General features: G+C 43.6%; 2 protein-coding genes across 2 annotated transcripts; both read left to right on the forward strand.

The window, feature by feature from the left end:
• Nucleotides 1-1,921: 1,921 nt before the first annotated feature.
• LOC139289859 (transcription factor HIVEP3) lies at nt 1,922-13,674 on the forward strand. Its single transcript, XM_070911504.1, has 8 exons — nt 1,922-4,222; nt 4,523-4,812; nt 5,103-7,145; nt 7,611-7,756; nt 10,915-11,090; nt 11,264-11,365; nt 12,044-12,705; nt 12,888-13,674. The coding sequence occupies exons 1-8, from the start codon at nt 2,215-2,217 to the stop codon at nt 13,539-13,541; spliced, it is 6,081 nt and encodes a 2,026-aa protein (XP_070767605.1). The 5' UTR covers nt 1,922-2,214; the 3' UTR covers nt 13,542-13,674.
• Nucleotides 13,675-19,249: 5,575 nt separating this feature from the next.
• Nucleotides 19,250-20,524, forward strand: LOC139290832 (endothelin-2). Its single transcript, XM_070912699.1, has 4 exons — nt 19,250-19,401; nt 19,509-19,622; nt 20,280-20,345; nt 20,440-20,524. Exons 1-4 carry the CDS (start codon nt 19,259-19,261, stop codon nt 20,522-20,524), a joined length of 408 nt encoding a protein of 135 aa, XP_070768800.1. The 5' UTR covers nt 19,250-19,258.
• Nucleotides 20,525-24,310: the final 3,786 nt, after the last annotated feature.

Raw genomic sequence — 24,310 nt, forward strand, 5'->3', positions numbered from 1 at the left:
TGTGCAGAGTGTTTTTTTAGACACATGGAGAGAGCAAAAGTGTGGCTCATTAAAAAAAAAACTGTCAGTGCTGCCTTGCCACCACCAGCACCTTAAGCTGCAGTCTTCTGCTGGGCCTGTTTATTCAGCCACTGGATCACTGATTCAGTCTTTTCTCTCTACCCCACCTCTTCTTACTTCATCTTACTCCTACTTCATATGCATATCTCTAATATTATAAAACATCTATGCATTTTCTGTCTCTCACCTCACCCCTCTACCTTGTTATCTTCTCTCCTGGTATGTTCTTGGCTGTCAGAGGTGGTGCACGCTGTCTACACCATCACAGAGATCTACAGCTGTGAGGTGAACGGAGACGCCGTCCTCCTTCAGTGAGCTCTGATCTCCAGAGTCTGACAGAGTCGGGGGGGTTGCAAGTAGTGTCAGTGTCTTAGATGATGATTGATAATCTGGATGAGCCTGTGCTGGGACTGTCAGCAGTTGGGCATGGCTGCTCAGTGAAAATGTTATGATTGGCCCCATCCATTCCCAGAATGTGTTTTGATTGGCTGCGATACAAGAATCCCGTGTCTCGAGTTGAGATGGAGTGCAGGATTTGTAGTAAGTGGGAAATATTACAGAACATACATCTTGATAAAAGAGGAGATTTTATCATACCCTCAAGTCTCCATGATCAGCTATACTTGGCTCCTCATAAACACAGCTCTCTAGTAGTGTGTGAGTGGGAAATATTACAATAGATCCATCTTGATAAAGGTTTTCACCGTGCCCTTTCACAACAGGCTTCATAACAAGCAACTACTCTTGGCCCCTCATAAACACTGCACTCTGGTGGCTGAGCGGCATAGGCCAAAACCCAGTTGCTGTCAAGTCCCTTTATCCACTAGAAAACAGCACCCCTCCATTTACCCCCTTCAGCTTTAGTGCCAGATCAGATAAGCATAGGGTATATTTCCAACATTTGTTTTGACTCCTTGCCCTGACACTGTGGTCTCCTCTGTTGGTGCCTGTACTGTGGATGTTGCCTGGCTGGCCCTCAGCTGCTCTGAGTCCTGCAGAGTAGACCAGTCATGGGTCAGATATGAATCAGATCTGTTTGTTTTAAGTTGTGATTAGAAGGGAGTTTTTAATTTGATCTAAATTCTAAAGAGATTCACAAGTGTTTACAGTATGTGGATGTATGAGAGGCCTTTGTGCTCAGATCACCATGCCTTTTGAAGGTGTTACAATAACAGAACATCTTGACCTAATTTTTCTTAATAGATTTACAGTAGGTGTGCCTCTGTCTCTTGAATCACAGCACACTATCTACTTATTAAGAGTTGAAGCCAGGACAGATGAGAGTAATAACATGTTGCTAATGCAATTACCTTGCTAATGTTCTCATTACAACACTGACCCCACTCAATACCACACCAGGAAAGGTAACGCTATTTGTCATAATATGATATATGGGGGCAATTTTTAATAGGGAGTTTGATCATAGGACACTAATGATTTTGGCCTTCTACTCTACTAACAACTGTGTTTCAGACTGCATGTAAGGGTTTTTGGAGACCCTTGATTGTCAAGACGTTATCTTCATAAGGTCCTGTCTGTTTTGCTGTGCTGTTTTTCAGCAGAACAGGACCTTTCTTTATTACCTCTCTTTGTTTTTTGCTTTTTTTTGAAAAACTTTGCATTTTCACTTTTTCACTTTGCAAAGTGAAGAGGAAAAAAGAAAACTGGGGAATATTTTTACAGCACTCTGCTATACTGTAGCCCTTTGTGACAACACCTTTTTTTATAGAATCTTGTAAATGTAATAATATGTTTCCACTTTTGTAACTCAGTCCTTTCTTGTCTTTTTCTGTGTTTCTTTAGACGCATTCAGAAGCAGAACGGCTAACACTCTTGACAACCAACAAAGGAGATGCAGCGAAGACCTTGGGAGGGCTGTTAGAATGGCTGAGGCTGGACAGAAGCAGAGCTGCTTTGTACAGAAAGATGATCCATGTTTACCTGCATCCATGCAGCTCCAGGGCACCTTTTAATGATGCCTCATTTGGTCCTCTTGAATAACTTTTGGCCCACACTGAAAAAGGCCCTCCGTTGTGATTTACAACTCAGTCCGTTGATGTTCCACTGCCTCTGACCTCTCTGCTGCCATGCGGTTAGCCCCATGAGGCTCAGAGAGCCCTTCCTTGTGTGTCTTTGAGGCCTCCTCCCCACTCTATGGAGGCAGAGCCCAGCCGTCCGGCTGATGGGGAGCGCTCTGGAAGGCAAGAGCAGCAGCATGTGACAGCTGAATCCTCAGTAGGATCTTGTCCACCTCAGCAGCCCCAGCAGCCTCCTAATCCTCGTCCTGTACACAGAGCCTTGGGCCGTCTGCAAAATCGCCAACCCAAACGCACTGACCTTCTGCTTCGGTTACAGCAGCAGCAAGCAGTAGCATGGCAGCATTCAGACACCCCAGGTCCCTCAGGAGGCAGCTTCTTCTCTTCAGCTTCCTCATCAACCTCAACCCTCCCCTCTACTTCCTCCACCCGGGGTGAGCACGGCCATGGGGTGCCATCTCAGTCCAGCCAAGAAGGCCCAGAAGGGGTCAGCTCACCCAGAAAAGGGGAGAAGAAACCCCCAAAACCAGGGAAATATGTGTGCACTTACTGTGGCCGTCCGTGTGCCAAGCCAAGCGTTCTTCAAAAACACATTCGCTCCCACACAGGAGAAAGACCCTACCCTTGTGCCCCCTGTGGCTTTTCTTTCAAGACCAAGAGCAACCTGTACAAGCACCGCAAGTCCCATGCCCATCGCATTAAGGCGGGCCTGGCGTCCAGTCGTGATGAACCCAGTTTGAGTGGACCAGAGGGCAGTGGTATTGGAGAAGACCCTGAGGAACACACAGAGGGAGAAAGCACTGAGTCTGAAGAAGAGACGGGCCAACACAGAAAATCCTCCTCAAAGGAGATGTTGGGCCAGCAGAGGAAAGTTGGTAAGGAGCTGCTGGGAGGCTCAGAGGAGAGCCAGAGGCCTGAAGACTCCCAGGCTGTCAAGCAAAGGCTGGCACTGAGGCTTAGTGAAAGGAAACGTGGCCCGATGGCATCTCCAGATGACCCTCCTTCCTCCCTCTCCACCTCATCTTCTTCTCTAGGCCCTGGCAGTAAGGGCAGCACAGAATCTGGCTATTTCTCTGGATCAGGCAGCACTGACCTTTGCCAAGTTAGCCCTCCCAGTGCCAGTGCCAAAACCTACGCAGAAATTATTCTAGGGAAATATGGAAGGCTGGGAGGGCAGCAGCGCAGTCCCCATCAGCAGCAGCCTCATTCTTCACTTTCCTCATCCTCCGGAACAGAGGACAAGAGCATTCCCTTCGCTGTACCCAAAACCCAAGTAATAGAACACATTACCAAGCTCATCACTATCAATGAAGCGGTAGTAGACACCAGTGAGATTGACAGTGTCAAGCCCAGACGCTCCTCTCTATCCAGGAAGAGCAGCATGGAGTCACCCAAATTTACCACCCCCAAAGATCCCTACACATTCGATCCCAAAGGAGAAGCCCCTGGCCCCAGTGGTTTGAGGCACCTCCACAATCCTGAGGCAGATCCACTAGGTACCCAGGAGCTGTCAGCAGTGCCTCTGCTTAGAAGCCACTCAATGCCATCATCTACCAGCCAAGGAGAGCCCTCCACCTCTGGCACCATGTCTCCTGGAGGTTACCGTCTCTGCCAGTCATTTGATGAGCAGCAAGCGGTGGTAGCAGAGATGAGGGTTGGTCATGCCCAGCGTATGCTGAGGCGCCAGCCTGCCATAGAAGTTCCACTGGGAGCTGAGGTAATGCTGGAGGAGGCCGGCCCCACCTCCTCCTCCTCAGCCAGAGGCGCTGAGCTAGCCAGGCAGCCACAGCAACAACAACAGCAAAAGAGTCAAAGCCTGTTTGAATGTGAAGCATGTGGGGCCCACTTCCAACACAGTGAAGGTTACGAGGCCCACAGAGGCGTATGCCCAGGGCAGCAAACACTAGAACAAGAGAGCAGGGATGTGAGTAAAACATGCAGAGAGGATCGCCCCCAGATGATGATGCACTATAAGTTCCGAGCACTGGCCATGGCTGTGAGGAAAAGGAGGAAAGAGGAAAGTCTGGAGGAGGATCCTCCCAGCCCTGGATATGTAGCCATGTCAGGCAGCTCTGCAGCCCTCATTCCTGTTCCAAGCAGACCAGAGCACAGCCAGGCCCTCTCAGGTTTGTTTATGTATCCTTGCAGTTGTAGATAAAATGATAACATTATCCTGTGTGAGCTATACATTTATTTCCTTTCATACCTTTATATCCTCTTTTAACATCTGAGAAACCTGAAAAGCTAAAGAAAACATATACTAGTCAATATCTGCATAGACATCATTGTAAAGCAAAGAATACAGAAAACTACTGTGTGAAATTACACTACACTACAGATATGGGAATTAAATTAAAAAACAATTAAATATCATAATTCAAAAACAATATACCAATATAATATGATTATTTGTTGTTTGTTTTTAGGTGTTTCTTTACAGACTGAGCCAAAACAACAGCAGCAGCAAGACAGGAAAGGTGTGTCTGTCATCCAACACACAAGCTCTTTTGAAAAGCAGGAGAGTATATCCATGGAAAGTCAGGAACCAGACCTCAGACAGAGTCAGCAAACACAACAACCCGAGCCAAAACCATCACCCTCTACATCACGTCTCATCCGCCAGCCAAACATCCAAGTGCCAGAGATCCTTGTTACTGTGGAGCCTGATGCTGACATGCCATCTGTGTCACCGCCAGTGACAGTATCCTCATCCAAGGTTTATGATTATCTCAAATAGTATTTGGCTATATATTTTTGTACATTTTATACAATTTGAATGCCTTGCTTTTGTTTACCTATTTCATCTGCCTCCCCTCAAAAACAAGGGCCTTCAATCTTTGAATGTTTCATGTTGGATAAATGTGAAACATGCATTGATTTAAGGGTGTTTTCCTTTTGATTTAAATTCTTCCTCAACTTCAAAACCCTAAGAAAAAGTTTTAGCAGGTCAGTAATCCATGTCCCTTCAACTTAAAGTGCTAAAGCTAAACTATTTGTCTGTCCTAGGAGGCAGAAAGAGTGGAGGAGTTCCAGTGGCCTCAGCGTAGCCAGACTCTGGCGCGTCTCCCTGCAGAGAAGCTGCCACCAAAGAAGAAGAGACTCCGCCTGGCAGAAGCAGCCCAGTCCTCTGGGGAGTCTAGCTTTGAGTCTGTGTCTCTGCCTCGCAGCCCCAGTCAAGAGAGCAACATCTCCCACACTTCAAGCCTTTCTGCTTCTTTTGAGGATACAGCAAGATCAGAGCCTGCTGTCTGGGCCTCCAGTAGCCAAAGCTCCCAGATGTTGATGGTGCCATCCACTTCCCACCAACACCACCAAAGCCACAAGGAAATGAGGCGCTCAGCCTCAGAGCAGGCCCCAACCAGCCCCCAACAAACAGAGCAGGTCTCAGAGACCAGAAGTAAGTCATTTGACTATGGGTCCCTGTCCCCTCAGCAGTCTGCATCCACCTGGAAAGAAAGGAGAAAGTGTCTCCTTGTGAAGCATGCCACCTTAGGGGAACCTGAGCAAGAGGAGGGGGTCAGCATGAGTCAGTTGTCCAGAGCAGAGAGTCCAAAGCCTGGGCCTTCCCGTTCCATCTATGCTCCTCCTTACTCAACCGAGGCAAGCTCCCGGTTTAGCCCGGAAGCCACAGGGAAAACTTTGCAGCTGTTACAGCCACAAATTTTCCCACCCTCTCAGGATGTTCTCCCTTTTCAGCCCAGAGGCCAGCAAGTGTTTTCCCCAGGATCACTATCCCAGCTCCTCCCCGTCACCACAGCCATCACTGATGTACTGTCCACCCAAATCATCCACAGGGCCTTCTTACATTCACAGACAGGACCTCCACCAATACAGATACATCCAGCGCAGATCCACATGGCAGAACGGTTGGGTATACCATTCCATCAGCTTCCTGCTCTAGTTCCTCTCCAGTTCTCCTCTAGGACTAGAGCTAGCCAGGCTCTGTACTTGCCTTTTCCTCCAAGACTTACTACACATGTTACTTCCCCTCCCGCTACAGAGAGCAGACCGTCCATCTCTTCCATGTCTTCTGCCCTTACCCATCAATCCCTTGTAACAATCTCCTACCACCACCCACGACCGGTCATTGCCACATGCCTGTCACAGCTTACACCAGTAGTGTCCCTTGTGGTGCCAGTGCGACTCCAGACCCATATACCTACCTATGCCAGTGCCATGTATACCACCCTATCCCAGATCCTGGCCTCCACCCACTCACAGGAACCCATTTCTTGCACAGCTATGGTCATCATGGGCCAGGTGGAGCGGGACAAGCTGCAAAGGTCCTACTTGAAGGTCCCCTCCCCCAACATCAAGAGCCTTCTTCCCCTGTCTCTGCCTGCAGAGCTGGCCTCAGGATCTGGGGAGGGTTACGGTCCATTGGGGGCTGGAGGAAGTAAACGGATGCTTTCTCCTGCAGCCAGTCTGGAGCTCAGCACAGAGGCCCAACGTCACCAGAAAAGGGTAAAAGAGGAAGGGGAGGGGGAGCAACATGAGGCAGGAGAGGAGGAGGAGGATGGAGAAGGCAAGGTAAGCCAGGAAGAAGAAAGTAAAGCCACTGGGAGAAAACTGGAAGAGGGAGAGAAGAAACAGCCAGAGAGGGTAGAGGTGACAACTGTGAAAGTGGAGGGGGAGCAGGAGCAAGTACCAAGGAAGCATAATAGGGAGGAAAAGGAGGAGGAGGAAAAGGAGTCAACTGAGAAGACATGTAAAAAAAAGGAGGAGGTGCCTGTTTTGGAAGAGGGGGTTGAAAGACCACGCACCCCTTCATTCCCCAGTCTCCGCACCTCCACCTCTGTCAACTGGTGCTACCTGAACTATGTCAAACCCAACCCATCTGCTCTGAGGGACCCCGGCACCTCAGTTTATTCTACCTGGAGCGTCAGTGCTCACAACCCCAACTTGCCGGGCCTCAGCACTAAGGTGGCATTGTCTCTACTGTGCTCCAAACAGAAGCACAGCTCAGAGACGTACACTATGGCCATGGCCCCGACTCCAGCCAAAAGCAAATTGGCCCCTGCCAGTAGCAGGACCCCACGTGTGTCAGAGGTAAACATAACCACAATATGTATTTACTGTAATTATAAGTTAATGTAGACCACTCTGTTAAAGAGGCCCTAAACTTCTATAGAATATTATACTATTATCTTTTGTTAGCTAATCTGTAGGTTTTACATAGAACCCCATTAATGGGAAACACATTTTACACATGAAAGTCTGTTTACAGGTCTTGGGAAGTACTACTGCATATGAGAAAAAGTTGTATGAAACTCCAAAAACAGCTCGTGGTTCCATTAACCGCTACTAGCATAACACACCCAAATATCCAGCCGAACTCTCAGCGGTTGAGTTGCATTGTGGGTCATGTAGGTGCCGGATTTTGACAAGGAAGAATAAAAAAGACGATATCTTGTGTTCTGCTGCGCTGGTGTAATTGGAGTACTCTTAACAATAAAACAATTAACATTTTATTTTAAGTTGTTTTGAATTTTTCTATGTGTGTCTTGAGTGTAGGTACATGCCACCCCACCCAGCACCCTCACTAAAGTAAAGGATCAGCAGCAGCATGAAAAGGAGGAGAATAAAGAGATGAGAGAAGAGGAAGGACCCTCTACCTCCAAACAGAGCGAGGCTTCTCGTGTTCGCATCTTTGAAGGCGGGTAAGAATTACAAGAGAGTGTTGAAATGCACATCTTTTATTTCAAAATTCAATATTTGCGAATAATGGCAGTGCCTCATTACACAAGTAATCTGTTCTTCTGTCACAAACCAACGCCTAATGACAGCGAAACAGCAACTATGGAGAGCTGACAAGATTGCACATAGAATTACAGTAACAGATGGGAGGCAGTGGCACCCGCAGGGACTTCATTTGTACCTGCAGCCAAGCTTTTTCCTCTTAACTGCTGGCATGATTGTCTGTGTTTTAGAAGTGTTAATTTGGAGAGATAGCAGTGTGTGTGTGTGTGTGTGTGTGTGTGTGTGTGTGTGTGTGTGTGTGTGTGTGAAGGGGAAAAGGTTGTCTCCAACTTCACTTTGAGACTCTTTTTAATACCTGTTTTTACAGTTACGTAAGTTTTCTAGAAGACACGGAGGAACAGTATAAAGCAATCTGCAAGCAATCAGTAACATATGATTGTTGTGTTTCTGTGCAATACGTGCAGGTGTTTGTCTTTAAACCTGTATGCATCTGTACACTTCACTGCACTCACATATTCACATATTTGTGCTTGTGTTTATTGGTGTTAAGAGCTAAATGTTTCCCCAGCAGCTGATTCTGTGTAGAGCAGTAAAAGATGAAAGATGGAAATGATGGAGCAGATAGATAGAGGTGAAAAGTTCCCAATTAATGAGAATTTCAGAACACACTGGTTTTCCTTTTGATGGGAATGGAAAATATTATAGAGAGATATTTAAGGAATGTTTTTGCTTGTGTGTGTGTGTTTTTTTTTGTGAGGCCTGTGTTTTGTGTTAATGTGCACACAGATTGAGTGTGAAGGAGTTGTCTGCTTAACAGTAGATAAGACAGTAATTACAATTCTTTATCATTTGTAGCCACACATTACACACAATCAGAAAGTGCATTTTCATCCATAAACAGCCTACAGCTTTCTCCCTTCTTCCCGGCTTCTGTCTCCATCATACCTCCTTCCTCCTTCTGTTCATGCTGCCTGTGCCACTCTGGCAGCTCTTCCAGTTTTACTTACCTATGTATTATTTTCTCTTCATTACCTCCCAACCTCCTGTGTGTCCTCTCTCTGTGTACCTGCACCCCATAATGTCCTGCTGTATTGTCTCTATGCATGCAAATAAGCTCAGCTACTTACTCTTGAACACAGCAGAATGTTTTGTACCCTGACATTGTTAGGATTCATTATCCCTATCTCCCTTTTGTGAACACTTTGAAACCATGGCTGTGTGCCACTCATTTTATTCCGGAGAACAAGCAACACTTTTTTATGAATGTGCACCATGCAGCTTTGTTTATGTTCCACTGACTTGCACGATTTCATCCTGATCCAATTTCAGAGATCCCTTTAAGAAAGTGGGGTGCAGGGGTCTTTAGAGTTTATTAGTATCACACAGCTAAAGAAACAGATATTGGATCAAGGCAGCTTTCTCCTCAATAACATGTCTTAGCAATTAAGCAAGCATAACTGTTCCTTCTTGGTGGCAGCCTAAGTCTCTCTCTTAGTGAGCACAAGCTGAATTGTCTCCTTCTGGATTCTGTTAAAACATGCAGATAGATTTTCATGGTGTAAGTGGTTAATATTGCAGATTTGTCATAACACTTTAACCACACGGTTGAAATCGACATTCCTGTGAGCAATATGTGTCAAAAGGATTAGTTACGTCAAATCCCCTTCTGGCCAACTACTGATTGAAGTATGTTTCAGTACCTGCAGTATTGCCTTTTACTGTTATTCAGTTGTTGCTGTTTTGAAATTCAATGGCCTTATCAATCAGTCACCACCAATCTGCCATGGCAGTCGTAAAGCTACAGCACAAGCAGGGGCAGATTGTCGGTACCGAGAGACCCGCTGCTGATTTAATGCTCAATGTGTGAAGTGCAACTTCTGCTTTGTTTTTCCTGAGATGTGGGTGGATATTTTTAGCAGTGGCAAGCAATACATGCCAGTAAACAGTAGCCAGCTCCTGAATGAATACAACATAATGCCACTGTTGAGACTATTTTACAGTTGTGTAACAATTTGTTGTGATTTGCTGTTTCTGGTTCCGTTATACAACAGGGAGCATTCACAGCCTGGGTTCTTGTAGATGTGGTGCATATCCTGTAATTAAACACAGTCAACACACATTGGATATTTACAATTCAGAATGGATTGTACATGTCTTCATGAGTAGTGAGAGCAGATGGAGTTTTTCATAGAGGACAATTCATTCAGATATAAAATGTCTGTGGTCCTCTGTGTCCACAAATAGGCTTTTGGTAAACATCAAGATTGGGTATAAACAATGTTTTTATAGACTAGACCTAAATGTGTTGCTTGATTTTTATATATAGCGTCTATTTTAGGTTGTGGGCCATAGCCAGGCTTCCCTTCCCTCTCTTTAGCTGCTGTTGTTGGCAGGGCCACCCGATCACAGCAGAATAGCTGGTATTCTCTGTGTGCCCAGGGTGTAGGGGAGGGAACAGCCAAGGGACTCAGTGCTGCTGGGGTTTTGGTGGGGCTTCCCCAACCCGCCTCCATAAAGAAAGCCTTGTTTCCCAGTTTCTGTGTGTGTGTTTTGGGTGCATGTGTGTATGTATTTGTGCCGCACACAAACCCACATTCAACAGCTGCACAAATCAATATTAGATATAGAACAATAGGTCAAATGACAAAGTCACAGAGAATTATCACCCAACTGAGTTTCCCTCATCTCTACAGAGTACTTCAGTATCTTTTAGTGTGTCGTTTTGGTTTTTCCGCCCCCAAAATTCACTGTCATCAGCTGTTTTCAGCTCTGTAAAAACACTGTATGCTACCTGCCCAGCACCAAATGGCAGACAGGCAAAGTTAGCAACTGGCTGGTGAACATAGTGAAGCATTTAGCAGCTAAAGAGACAGAAACTGTCCAAGGTGAAAATATGTTAATGCTGTGTCTTCAGCTTGTTCCGTTGCCCTCAAGTAGCCAAAAAAATCAAGCTTTAAAATGCAATTCAATTTAAATCAATCAACTATGAGGATCAGTGAAGAAGCTAGGTATTTGTGCTCAGTGAAATCAGTGGTCTATAGGAAAATAATCCTAATTTGTGATTGTGTGGTGAAAAAATCTCTTATCTTTCTGTTTCTTTATCCTCTCTCTCTCTTAGGTATAAGTCCAATGAGGAGTATGTTTATGTGAGAGGTCGCGGCAGGGGCAAGTACATATGTGGAGAGTGTGGCATCCGCTGTAAGAAGCCGAGTATGCTGAAAAAGCACATCCGAACGCACACCGATGTCCGTCCGTACATTTGCAAACACTGCAACTTTGCCTTCAAAACCAAAGGTAAGGGGACAATTCACAAGTTACTTAAATTTGTATTACTATTCTTTCCATTATATTATAGCCATCTACTTTATGCCCAGTGACCACATTTTACCTCTGTTGTTGAAATATCCTCATTCTTGCCCTGCTAGTGTGGAGGGCAATTTTAATGTGCTTTTCTTGTCCCTTCCTAGGGAACCTTACAAAACACATGAAGTCAAAGGCTCATGGGAAAAAATGCCAGGCAATGGGAGTATCTGAGTCATCACTGGACGAGCCAGAGAGCGAGGAAACAGGTACTTAAGAGGGGATGGAGAGGCATCTCACATATTTCCCATCCACTGTAGAGAAACATTGGTATACAGCTGGATGAACTTCTGCCTGTGAAGAATTGTAGCTGCTCAGCACTGACAGCTTATGCAACACCATGTTCTATTCTCCTCCCTTTGGCCTTGCATAAGAAATATGAAAAAGTATAAGATAAGTGAATGAAAAATACAGAGCATTTCACAGTCTCCGTGTTCCAACACTTACATCTGCCCCCTGTCAAAGCCACAAAACAGCCTCAAAGCCAGCCACCTCACGGTCTCCTCCCTAACCTTCCTCTACTGGCCCTCCCCTCGCTGTCTCTTTCTTGCTGACAGACCACACTCATCACAGCCAAGGACGTGCCATTTAAACCATCGTTCCATTCACAAGGCTGTTGAGATAGTTTGTGAATAGAGTGGTGCTATTCAATTAAATTCCGGTCTTTTCATCTTCATTCTATTTATAACATGGGTTTGATGGGTGGTGGGTGAGGTTTGTCAGAAAGATACAGTACGCTGTCCTAACCCTTTGTGCTTCGTCCTGAAAATCGTTCTGTTCATGTGTTTTCATGTCCTTTAGTGTGACGATTTTTGTCACGACTGTACATTTAGTAAAGGATGGATGTAAAGGGATATAGTTTAAAGGATGTGTATGTTTTTCAACAGCAGGAAGTGATGAGCGTGTGTGTGGCTCAGAGGAACAGGAGGAACATCAGTTTTCTGACGTGGAGGAGTCTGAGGATGATGACGACAACGATGACGATGATGATGAGGAAGAGGAGTCCGCATCCCATGACGACCCACCATCCTCCTGTTCGTCAGACACCCACCCATCAACGGGGGGGCATTCCAGCTGCAGTAGGCACTCTCAGCAGGACACTCCTGACCCTGAGCCCCCGGGCCCCAGTCCCAACCCCGGTCAGGAGCCCTCCCCAAGAGGAGTTTGGCCCAGCAGACGAGCCGCCTCTCCGGGCAGCAGGAGAGCCCTGTTCTCCCGGCGGGGCTGGAAGTCGTCGCCAAGAGCCTTCTCCCCCAGCAGTGAGAGCTGTTCCCCCAGCCGCAGCCTCTCCCCCCGTCTTGAGCTGTCCTCACCCATCCACAGCCTCTCCCCCAGGACGGAGCTGTCCTCGCCCAGCCGACATGTCTCACCCTCCCCTGAGAGAGGGCCATCTCCCATCAGACCCCTTTCTCCTCTTCATCCCATTTCGCCAAGCTACTACAGGTCACCACAAGCTCGGACCCCTCCCTCGCCGCTCGGGTTACAGCACAGGAGCCCTGGATACCTGCCATGGGAGAGCCCAGGTACAAAGGGTAGTCATGTCAAAAGGGTGAGTCCTTTTTTTTTTGGTCTGCACAGATCTGTATCTGAAATTTAAACTGAGAAATAGACAGCAACCAGAATGCATTTCATCTGCACTTTCCTCCTAGGAAGATCTCAGTGTACAGTACCTTGTGTACTGACAGAGCAAGCCCATGAAATGTAATGATGAGTTCTTTGCTCCCCCTACAGGAGAAAAGTGGTACAGCAGCAGAAGGACCAACATTGCCAGAAGCCAGCTTGTTCCCGCCTGCTTTTCGTCTTTCCACCTGTGAGGGTTATCCTGGCCACCAAACAGCAGACAACATCTTCAGCCATCTTCCCATGCACTCCCAACAAGCCAAGGTCCCCTATCTGATGATCCCCATCGGAGGGATCCAAATGGTACAGGCCAGACCGAGGTCCCACCCTACCACCCCCTCGTCCCCAACGTCTCCCCCCAAGGAGGGGCCGTCACTGGCCAGATTTGAATCATACTGGGGCGGGACCCCCAGAATTCAAGGGCTTAGGACTCCTGGAGACCACTGGTCAGAGCACCAGGCAGCAGGAACCAGCCAGTCAGGACGGTGCGTTCTCAGCACAGCACTAACATGTTCCAAACCGGAGTTGGAGACCACAGACTCAAAGCAATATGGCAGCTCACAAAGCTCCGCCCACACCCGCAGGTCTGCTGCTGAGACCACCGAACGCTGCGTCAGAGACATTCATTCAAGAGCACCCCTCAGTCTAGCAGCCCCTGTAGCCTCGCGTATCATTGGTCAGCAGCCAGAGGGGGAGGAGCCTGGTGGTGATCGGGTGGAGGGAGGAGCTAAAGGAGACTCAGCTAGAACAGACCAGAGCACTTAACAGTGTCTACACCTTGATGCGTCATGCATCCCATTTTGCTTTATTGGTTGCTACACTAGTCTTGTTTTTTTATTGCTTTGTTTTTATACAGTTTTCAATACTATTGTTAACTTAAATGTTTGTTCTTGGCAATATTCAGGTTTGTTATAAAAATGCACTTTTTTCTTTGTAAAAATAATGTATATCTATACATATATAAATTTTTTATATATATATGTATATATATGTATACATATATATATACATATATATACATATATATCCCTCCTGTATCTCTATTGATACTGGTAATCTTAATGTCTGTTTAAATATATGTAAAAGGATTATGAATAAATTTGTAAATGACCAAAATCTTTAATCAAAAATAATTCCATTTTTGTTTGTCCAAATTTTGTCCAGTATTACTCAAATTGTAGTTACTTGTGCCTTTTCTGTCCAGGTTTATGTTTTGAGATGTACAGTACAGACAAAGAGAAGGCTGTAAAATTTTATATCTGCTTTTTTTGTGTGTTGTTCAGGAGGTTAATATTTGGTGTTTTCTGTTCCATTGCTTTAATGCCAGGGTAACAGAAAGTCGCATTGTTGATTGAGATATTGAAGGAGCAGCAGAAATGTGTCAAAGGAAATTGCACTGAAGTTCTATTTTTTATTACAAAAGATTTTAGATTAGAATATATCTCTGTACAGGGAAGAGTGCTCCTTATTTATTGTTATTTGATGACAATGATCATTGTTTAAAGGTTGTTTCTTTCTTTTTTTTTATTGGAAAAAAGGATGTTTTTTGTTACATCTGTGTGTCTTTTTCATGATGTTTTTGTGACTTGAATTGGTGACAAAGATGAGGGATTGAGTTAGGCTGGTACCGGAAGATTAAGTGCCCTGCAGATTTCACACACAGCAAAATTTCTAGTCATTGAAGAAATAAAAAATGCACCAGACTCTCTTGAGGTTGTGCCTTTCTTCCATGTCGCCATGTGTACAGCGTTGTGCTTTTGCTCTAATAGTTTGTACCATAATTCTGTTTAATTACAGTACAGTGGAACATCGACAAAGAAAACATCAAAACAAATCATAAACGTTTACAATGGGGTTCAACTTACTGGATCAGAAGTGGTTACCTCCTTTCAGAAGAACACAAGAAGATGTGTCATTTCTTTGTGGTACTTTTTGTTATATTTTGTACTACCCTGTGGTGCACTTTGTGGCTATATGTAGTTGTTTGTGGTACTTTTTAATGGGTTTTGTGGTATTCTGGCTTCTACTTTGGTGGTAGTTTGTGATATGTTTGGTTGTACTCTTCACCCCCTTGTGATTACGTGTGGTGATTAGTGGCTACAACCATTTTCCATGTGTATTGTCCCTTTAGGAAAGTTGTGTTTTCCTTTTTCCCTCTTCTCAAACACAAGTCGTTTTGTGTCAAATTGAATCTGTCTTACCTGTAATATTTCTAAAATGCTATTTGCCTTTGCAGATTTTTACTTGATTACTTGCATGTCAAATCTAGAACAGTTTCTTAGTAAGGCGTTGGGCCTCCGCAAGTTGCCAGAATAGCTTTATCTTGACCTAAATTCTCCAATTGAACTCTGCTGCAGGGATTATACATCATTCTTCCAAAAGATATTCCCTGATTTGGTGTTTTGATGGTGGTGGAGAGCGCTGTCTAACCTGCCAGTCCAAATGTCCCATGGGTGTTCAGTTGGGATGTTTCTCTACAGTGGATGGGACCGTTACAGCCATAGCATTTGATTCACATTGTCATACTCGCCAAACCATTCTTTGACCTCTTGTGCCCCATATGGAAGCATCTGCTTCCTTTATGCATCTCCACTCATTTATTTAGGTGTTTATTTTAATTTGTTACCTGTCAGTATGTGGCAATGGTTTCATAGCAGATATAAACCCACAATAATTAACTACCAAACCTTTCTCTTTTATGGGAGCAACCAGACAGCTGTAAGCCTTTAGTAGTACCACAAGATGTCGCTACTAAATCACCAACACTCAGGTATGTATCAAAATATTTTTCTCATCATTGCAGTTGATATGTTAGAAAAAGGAGGCACTCTTAAACTTGACAACAGAAACACTGGTGTTGTTTGGCATCCTGGTTCCCTTGGTTTAGTTTCTATTGGGGCCAAGAGGGTACACACAAAGAGGAAATTCACTTTATCAAATCTGAACCAACATAAACAACATGTCTATAAATTCTGACCTATATGGGTCAGCTGTTTATTCATTTCCTGACAACACCCATCTTTATTATGTAGACACACATTTATCACTTCCAAAGGCTGATTTTATTTATCCTGATTTAACCCTTGATGATTCTGTTTTATCATATCACTTTCCTTAACTATTTAAAGCACTCGCAGATGCAACTCTTGGAGTATAAAACAATATTCCCATACCAGTAGTGTCACTGGTGCTCTGCACAACAATGTTTAACAGCACAGCAGGACGTGGATTACATAAAGCTGACTCGGGGCACAGCCAGCGAGCGCCAAAAGCTGTGACTTAACAGTTCACAGAAAATGTTACAAAACAGGCAACAGATAGGCACGTGAAGCAAATGACCATTCTTCCTCTTTCAAAGCCCTGTGCATGCAGGCAACACAGAGCCAGAGGGTTAGAGGGAGATTATATTTTCAAAGGAGTGAACTGAGGAGGTAAACTACTGCTAATTAAAAATTAACTCCTTCTAGGACAGAAGCTGGCCAAGACGTTTGGGCATGGCTGAATAAAAAGAGACTTTGGCTTCATCCTTCACTTTTACTTGTTACTTGTATTTTTCAGAGACGGGGCTGCTTAATGTGATATGACGCCTGTAGAGAGGGGCACATCTGTGCTCCTGAGGGAACTGAACTTGTAACCTCTGGTGCAAGAATGTGTTGCACTATCATGATGCAGTGTGGCAATCTCATCACCATGTCACACATTCCACAAATCTTTATGTGAGAGGAAAACATTGTCCCCTCCCCTCCGGAAGTCTGGCAGATCATGTATTAGACACTAGAATATCCTGACCGACTCAATAGCTAACTCTTCTTCTAAGAGTGTGGGAGGAGGTCCCAAATTTAAAGTGGAAACACAATACAAGGTGTGAATGTGCTTTACACAATAGTGTTGTATAGCATTTCATTTTAATGACTTAATCCTGTGTTCTGATTTTGATTGACCCTCTTCTATGTTTTCACAGGCAGCTGTTTTTGTACACCAGGTGTTCCCACTGTACAGAGGAACAGTCCTGTTTGCTCTCCGCTGTGTTCTATATGTTTAGGTGTCAGGTTTCATGGAAAGTGGATTATAAACCCCTTCAAGTAAACACTAACCCTAGAATGGATTATGACAAATTAATGGGGAAAACATGTATTTCTATCTGCCCTTATAGTAATAACTAAGCAAACAAAACTGACTTTGTTAAGTGATTACACATCCATCTTTCAATCTATATTATTCCCAAATACACTGTCTGCCTTCACATGTTTCCATTGGAAAAAAATCAGTAGCAAAAAATATCCAAATTTTCATATTCATTAGTCCATTTCCCAATCATAAAGGTGATCTGTCATCTTTTGGGAAATAACGGCAGTGAAGACAATACCCACGCAACTAATCTGAATGTGCATTTACATTACATGAGTGATAGCTGCCATTTGGCTATCTACGTGACTCTGGCATGGCTGACCTGCATACTGGGCTCCATGTGGGTGGGACATGACTAGGAGCAGTACTGCCTGTGGGCAGGTAAGAGCAGCCTGCTTGTCTCTGTGTGGGCCTTCGTCAGCCATCATGGAGGCATCAATTCAGTCAAATGTAACTCTGGAATTTCTTTTTTTGACAGTTAGAAAATTACAAAACAGCAAACAGTTGCTTATTTACACGTCCAGCAGTTCTCTTTTAGCTCTGCTTTTGGTCTCTATCAACTCCTTTTAGAAATATCTGGCTCTTCAGCTGCTAAACACTCTGCTATGTTCACCAGCAAGTCAGTAACTGGGTCTGGCGTCGATTATTGCCGTCTTGAATATTAAGTCCAAATTTTGCAATAGATTTATTTATCTATGAATTATTTCATGTATTTTACTTATAACCAAATTCAAAAATCATGAATGTTTTTCAAATGTCACTGTGGAAAGTCCAACATTTTTATCATTACAGTACATTCTTTGAGGTTAAAAGGTTTATTCATCCATTATTGCTCAAAACAAGGTATTTTTCAGTCATTTAAAAAAATGTTGATACTGTTTCAGAATACATTAAAGGGTCACAATTGTCTAAGTAAAGTATCAGTCTTTGTTTTATTTTGAAACTGGCCTGGAAAACCCAATTTAAAATCTCTCTCCATTGCATACCAGCACATCACTGCATCTCCCCTCTTATCTCTTCCCACACGCATATTCATATCAGGATCTATAAGCCTCCATCTCTCTACTCAAGCACATTAGGTAATCCCTCTTCCTCCCCCTCAAACCTCATATCTAACTAGAGGAAAGACACAATTCCTCTTTCAAAGGCAAACTGCAGACATAAATGTCACTCAGCAGGTGACAGCGGTGTCACGGAGAGGCTACAAAGCATCAAATATTCCTGGTATGTGTCACAGGTTGGAGCACCCTAGGGTCGTACACTGTGGCTCCATGGCATGAGGCCGTGGGTGGAGCTTTTCCCATGACATCATGTGAGGGAGAGGAGAGGAGAGGCATAAAAGAGTGACAGAGCTCAGACACCTGCAGACAAACAGCAGCAGCAGCACATTAAAAACACGACTGTAACTGTAAGGACACCAGTCTCTCTGCAGAGCTCCATCCATCTGCTTTCAACTATGACTACTAACACCAGCGTTCTTCTTCTCATCACTCTTTGGGCCTCCATGCAGGATGGTGAGTCTATTTAATTATATATCATTCTATTTAAAATATATTCTGAAAACCAACAACTTTATATTCTTGTTTTAGAGGGACGTGCATGGCATCAGATATAAGTTCATCAACCTTAAATCCACCAAAGAGCTTTCTCAGTCATGTTAGAAGAGAGAATGTCATAAAAAAAAACATATTGCTATATGTTTGTGTTTTTCTTAGCGGTGTAGACTGACTCACATACTGTATGTACTCTGGCTTTAATCTCAGTCACACTGTGCACAAAGCAGCAACGACCATCGCTGTGTGTTGGTGCACATACATGTTTTGGCAAGAAGCACAGAACAAATAAAAGGATCTATTTATCACAAAAGCTGCTCATTGCTGCAGATTTTTACTGCTGCTAAATGTTGACATTCTGTTTGTTAATTGATTCCTGTAATACCTCAAGTACAAGCAGCAGGAGCGTGGTAGTGTTTTTCCTTATTTCAGTCAGGGTTTTTTTACCTTTGCATGAAAAAAGCCAAGGAATTCACGCTTCCCTGTCCAGTAAATAAGTCTGTTTGCTCACTGTGAAAAGATCAAGAGTGATGAGTTTTTGAAAGAAAGAAAGCGGAATTTGTGAAGAATAGTTGATGAGCTTTTTCTTGTTCTCACTTGCATATTCTGTTCATAATAGACTGGTGATGTAATGTATCTGTTTTGTGTTGTGAAAAACAATGAAAGTAGAAAAGAGTAAAGGCAGAGGCAGGGCCGCTGACAGTTGGTTTGGCTTCGGCTGGAGTTGATGCTACTGTGTTTGGATGTGGACGCTGTTACTGAGTGGCTCTTTGTCTCGGACCAGGTTTGGGTCGTCCGGTGATGAAGCAGCTGGAAGTGGAGGCCGGTGACGGTGTCCCAACAACACAGAGAGAGAGGACCAAGCGCTGTGCCTGCAGCAGCCCGCTGGACTCCGAGTGCCACTACTTCTGCCACCTGGATATCATCTGGGTCAATACGCCCAGGTTAGCATGAGAAGACGCACCGCATAGGGACACACACATGCAACTCACTCATCTGCACTGTGACTTTGTACTGTGACTTTGTATTGTGTCTCTCTTTCTCTCGGCAGCAAGACAACAGTTTATGGTCTTGGCAGCCCTCTGTCCAGGCGCAGAAGGTCCACTTGCCGCTGTACCTGTGCCAACCCTGATGATCAAACCTGCACCAGCTTCTGCCATCACAGGTGCGTCAGGGCCCAAGCCCTTATGTTTCCATCAGAGGTTGCTTAGTTTGTAAAGGCAGGTATTATTTATTATTTGTGTGGAGGACAATGAGTGGTGTGGTGTGAGGGAACATCTCATTTCACTGCAATGCTATCATTAGCCTAAATGTCTTGTTACTGCATGTCGGAGGGTGTGATCATCAAAACAATACAGCTGGGGCTCGAGGGGGTAGAATAATCTCAGGCTGGTGCACAAAGCTGTTTTTTGATTGGCTCTGAGGGCCGAGTGAAGTGTGTAGGAGTTTGGAAGCAATTAGAAGCTAAATTGAGAACTCAAGTTTCCTAGAAATGCCAAACAAATAGTGTCACCACCTAGAAACAGTGAGTGACAGGCCGAGAGGGGAGGCATCACGTGAGGTCGACAATGTGACATTTGCTGATTTGGTGCACTATTTTTGTAACATAAAACATTTAGTGAGTCTGTAAAGATAAGATGTTTTCAGGTTACTGAGAGTGTAAAAGAATATATCGTGTTGTATGCTTTTATTCAAGTGGGGTGTTCTTTAACCACAGCAATACCAATAAAACATTTAAAGTGACAAACTGCAATGTCATAGTATGTCTGTGTGTCAAAGGTACTGGTCATTTTTGGTAACTAAATTGTTTCTTTTTGTACAGCCCTGAAATCACTTCCACGAAGAGATCTGTAAAGAGACGTCAACTCAACATACTCAGCATCCTAAGGTGAGCTTTGAATGACAGTAATAGATATACTCTCACAACTTCACTTACATTTGGATCGTGTCTCTAATTATGTGACTGACTTTTTGTCCCTCAGAGCTGTGGCCAGCAGGTCCAAGAGAGCTCTGGATGCACCAGATTCAGGCAAGTCTTCTGAGGCTCAGAGGAAGGACGCACGCTAGACAATGTGGCTGTTGAGGCCGTGAGAGGGAGAGAAAGAGAGCAGCGAGCACCTGAACACATGACACTCCTTTAACAGAGAGAGAGAGGGAGGGGAAACTAAAGGCTGCTGAAAGATGTGCCGGTGCACCACAAAGACGTCTGTTTGTACCCGGGAATAGAGGGTGGACAACGTGATAGAGTTCTGCAAACGCATCATGGAAACAGATGTGGAGGATCAGCTGCTGTCAGGACAGGACAGCCCTGCGCCTGTGGTCGTGTTTGACTCCGGCCTTCTGGTCTGTAACAGTTGGAGCGGTTGTCTCTGTGTCACTGTACAGACAGGCCGGCACTGACATAGAGGGATGTAACAGAGGAAAAGGGACACGCATACTGAACATACATGCACAGGAATTTCTCACATACATGGCATGTATTTACTCATTCTTTTGTAAAATGCTTTTGTTTTGTTTCTTTTGTGGATCAAAATATTTATTATCTTACATCTTATAAAATTACTTTTGTTATGAGTGACCTAAGGGACTTTGGGGATACATGTTGAAGTTATGTTGAATTATGTTATTTTATTGTGTGGCAAGTGTAAAGCAAATAAATAAGAATTAAAGCCTGTATCCATCTTCATTGTCTGTCTCTCAAAAGTAAAAATCACCCTCATCTTGTTTGTATATCTTACTAACATATGGCCTCCTCTGTTTGCTTTAGGGAAGTGCACTGTGTACATAAACTGATTACTGTGAAGAAACTGTGCGTGAAGAAATAATTTGAAGGAAAATAAATCCTTTTTCAGCAGCATGTGTGATTCAACTGTGTGACGAGCAAACACATCTCTGAGTTCAAAAGGAGGCCTGAAATGGATGAATGGTCCAGGAATTCAGGGCTCACATCAATGATAAGTTTACTTGCCATTCAAAGGCAGCACAGCCTGTGTTATCATAAGGATCTGTGGAAAGAATGCAGCATTTTGTGACTTTGCTCAGGGGGGTGAGGGAGAGGTACAAACTGCCCTGTCACCCCGCACTGTACATACCGTCCTGAATATGCAAGACGGCAGACAGAGACGATTCAGCCATCATCTGATGAATAAAGCGGTGGAGAACTGACCTGCTTTTGCTGTCTGATCGAATAACACTGATGGATGATAAGCCTCAGGTGTTAATGTGGCTCCAGTTTCAAGAGTAGGTTTTCCTGCTTCATTGCATTTCATTTAATTCCTGTCATACTTCTCCTTCAACTTCTTCCGGAGAGTAACCCCCCCACCCTCCTTATTCTACTATCCACAGTAGAGTAGTGGACACCGTTATGCAACACTCATACTTCAGTCAGCTGTGACATTGTTACACGTTTAAACTCGTGTATCCAAATTCAGGGTATTATGCCTGACTGAGCAATGTTCAACAACGTATTTAGTGTCATTTGCAACCTTTTTACTTGTGTCTCATTTAAACAGCATTCTTGCACAGAGCCAGGGTGTTTCCCATTGTTTCCAGTCTATATGTTAAGCCAAGCTAACAGCTGCTGGCTGTAGCTTCATATTTAGAAAGCAAGAAAGTGAGTAAGCATACTGTCAAGCCATTCCTTTAAGGCTTCTTTATGTTCACTCCAGAGTTTTGACTAAGGTGTTTTTTTGTCTTAGCTTGTCCCTTAGTTCTATTATCTTTTTAATAATGTACTTTGTCATTTTAAAAGTGTTCTTTAAAGCCATGGTTTGGTATTATTATTATTATTATAATGTCAACGTTTATTTCAGAACATTAACAAAAAACTGTTTGTCTGTTTCATTGTTGTCTCTACAATCTTCTTTACTCTTCTTTTGCTACTATTGAACTCTCTGGGTTTAAATGGTCGTCTGTGTCCTTCACAGCAAAACAGGAAATAGTTTCAACATTCGTGTCGGTCCAAAAAAGAGAGAGGAGAAATGACAGGAAGTAGCAGTCTCGGGTCAATCTGCGGAACTCATATGCGGCCATTGGGGGGTTGACATGGAGAGTCATTTTAACTGTAAAGAGACTGTATAAAAAACACTCAAATGCTTATTAATGAGAAACAAATGTGAGGTAATGAAAAAATAGGGCTCTTACTGTGTCAGCTGGCCTTTGAGAAACCACAGGCTGCCTCAGAGGCAGAACTCTGTCCATGGTGCTGGAACAGGAGAGACTCCAGTGAACCACTTCACTGTTGACACCGTACAGACATGAAAATCACTGGTTTCCAGCAAAATTTCGAGTGTAACCTTTTGTTATGTTTTGAGTGCTTTCAGAAATTGTAGTTATTCCAGTAAACCAGTAAATCCCACATAGGCAAATATTCAGCTTGTATCTTTGTTTCTAAACTGCAAATTTGACCAGCAAACCAACATTAATGAAATCTCTGTCAGAACACAACACTATATATACTTCAAACAGCTTATACAATAAAATGTGTGTTTAAAATGCATGTTTGAGAACTTATTAGAATTTTCTGGTCGAGAAAAAACACCACGTGCATTGGCAGGAAGATGAAAGCAATTTTAGAAAAACCTTCATGAAGAACAGCTGTGACGTTTCAATATCAAATCTTCATCATGTATCTTACAAACTTTAGAATTAAAAGTGTAGTTTAGTTCATCATAACACTGTGGGAAACACATCTTCTACACATCAGTGAGGACTGACTGTGTGTAATAAAGTTCTCAGGCCAGATAGAAATGTGACCGACGTGGCTTCATCAGTCACTTCTCTCAGGCCTTTCATCTGAGAGGCTGCAGAGTTCACACTCTTTGTTCAGGGTTACAAAGGCTGCTTTTTCGCTTTGTATGAAGCTCAGTTTGATGAACTGAGATTGGTGAGAATACTGTTACATTATGTCTGCACAGATATTTTAGCTTCAGTTCTTTAAACTGCTGGTTATCATGAGTATATACAGCAGACTTCACAGGCTGATCCAATAACCCAACCATTGTATCCACATCAGCCAACTCTGAGCTCCAAAACAGGAAGTTTCCTCTTCCCCAAACAAACAAACAAACTCTCACCCTTTCTCCTGCTCTTTTCTCTTCAATAAGTCCATAAGTCTTTGCCATTGTCTGAAGAACTCTGTCACCCCATAACTCTCTTGGGGCTGACGTTGTGTCTGGCATTGTGTTGTTTGGCTCCTTTAGCTTTTAATCTACATTACGTGACTGTAGAGTTGATCTGTGGGGACTGAAGGTTAAAGTTATTGTTCCAAATGGTGTAAAAGAAAAAACGACAACAACTGATGAGAAAAACAAGTTAGAAGAAACAGGTTACATACACCATAATGTTGCTGTTGTTTATAAGATACTTTAAACTTCCCTGTCTTTAAAATGCAATAAAAACAAGACTGCATAGACTTTTTGGAGATTTTTCCACCTTGCTAAATGGCCACAATAAAATGAAAATATCTAACTTAATAATGATTTATTGTGCACCATGACATAAAATAATACACATCTGAAGCAGGAAATATTAGACACTAGAGAAGATGTGAAAATGTATAAAATAATCAATCAATCAAAATATGAAGGTTCCTTTGTACATTAGTTGCTCAGGATGGCCACAAATCTTTCTTTTTTTCATTTATTTTGATTATAAGATCTGCTACAAAAGCGAAAGAAGAACACATTTAATTTTTCTGACCAGCAGCCTTCGTTTAGGTCCAAGGACTTGTTGGACAGTCCATTGATTCAACTCAGTTTTGTTTTAATCTGGAGCCTATTGATTAAAATGCAAACACTATGATGATGATATCCCCAGTTGGATTCCACCTCTCAACTATCTACTAAAACTAGT

This window comes from Enoplosus armatus, chromosome 9 (assembly GCF_043641665.1).
Source record: "Enoplosus armatus isolate fEnoArm2 chromosome 9, fEnoArm2.hap1, whole genome shotgun sequence".
Lineage (NCBI taxonomy): Eukaryota > Metazoa > Chordata > Actinopteri > Centrarchiformes > Enoplosidae > Enoplosus > Enoplosus armatus.

Excerpts from the sequence above, each read along its gene's own strand:
- LOC139289859 (XM_070911504.1), top strand. The coding sequence starts at position 2,215 with ATGGAGGCAGAGCCCAGCCGTCCGGCTGATGGGGAGCGCTCTGGAAGG. Across the intron at positions 4,813-5,102 it reads TGACAGTATCCTCATCCAAG|GAGGCAGAAAGAGTGGAGGA; the intron begins GTTTATGATTAT and ends TGTCTGTCCTAG. Across the intron at positions 7,146-7,610 it reads GGACCCCACGTGTGTCAGAG|GTACATGCCACCCCACCCAG; the intron begins GTAAACATAACC and ends TCTTGAGTGTAG.
- LOC139290832 (XM_070912699.1), top strand. The coding sequence starts at position 19,259 with ATGAAGCAGCTGGAAGTGGAGGCCGGTGACGGTGTCCCAACAACACAG. Across the intron at positions 19,402-19,508 it reads ATCTGGGTCAATACGCCCAG|CAAGACAACAGTTTATGGTC; the intron begins GTTAGCATGAGA and ends TTCTCTCGGCAG. Across the intron at positions 19,623-20,279 it reads ACCAGCTTCTGCCATCACAG|CCCTGAAATCACTTCCACGA; the intron begins GTGCGTCAGGGC and ends CTTTTTGTACAG.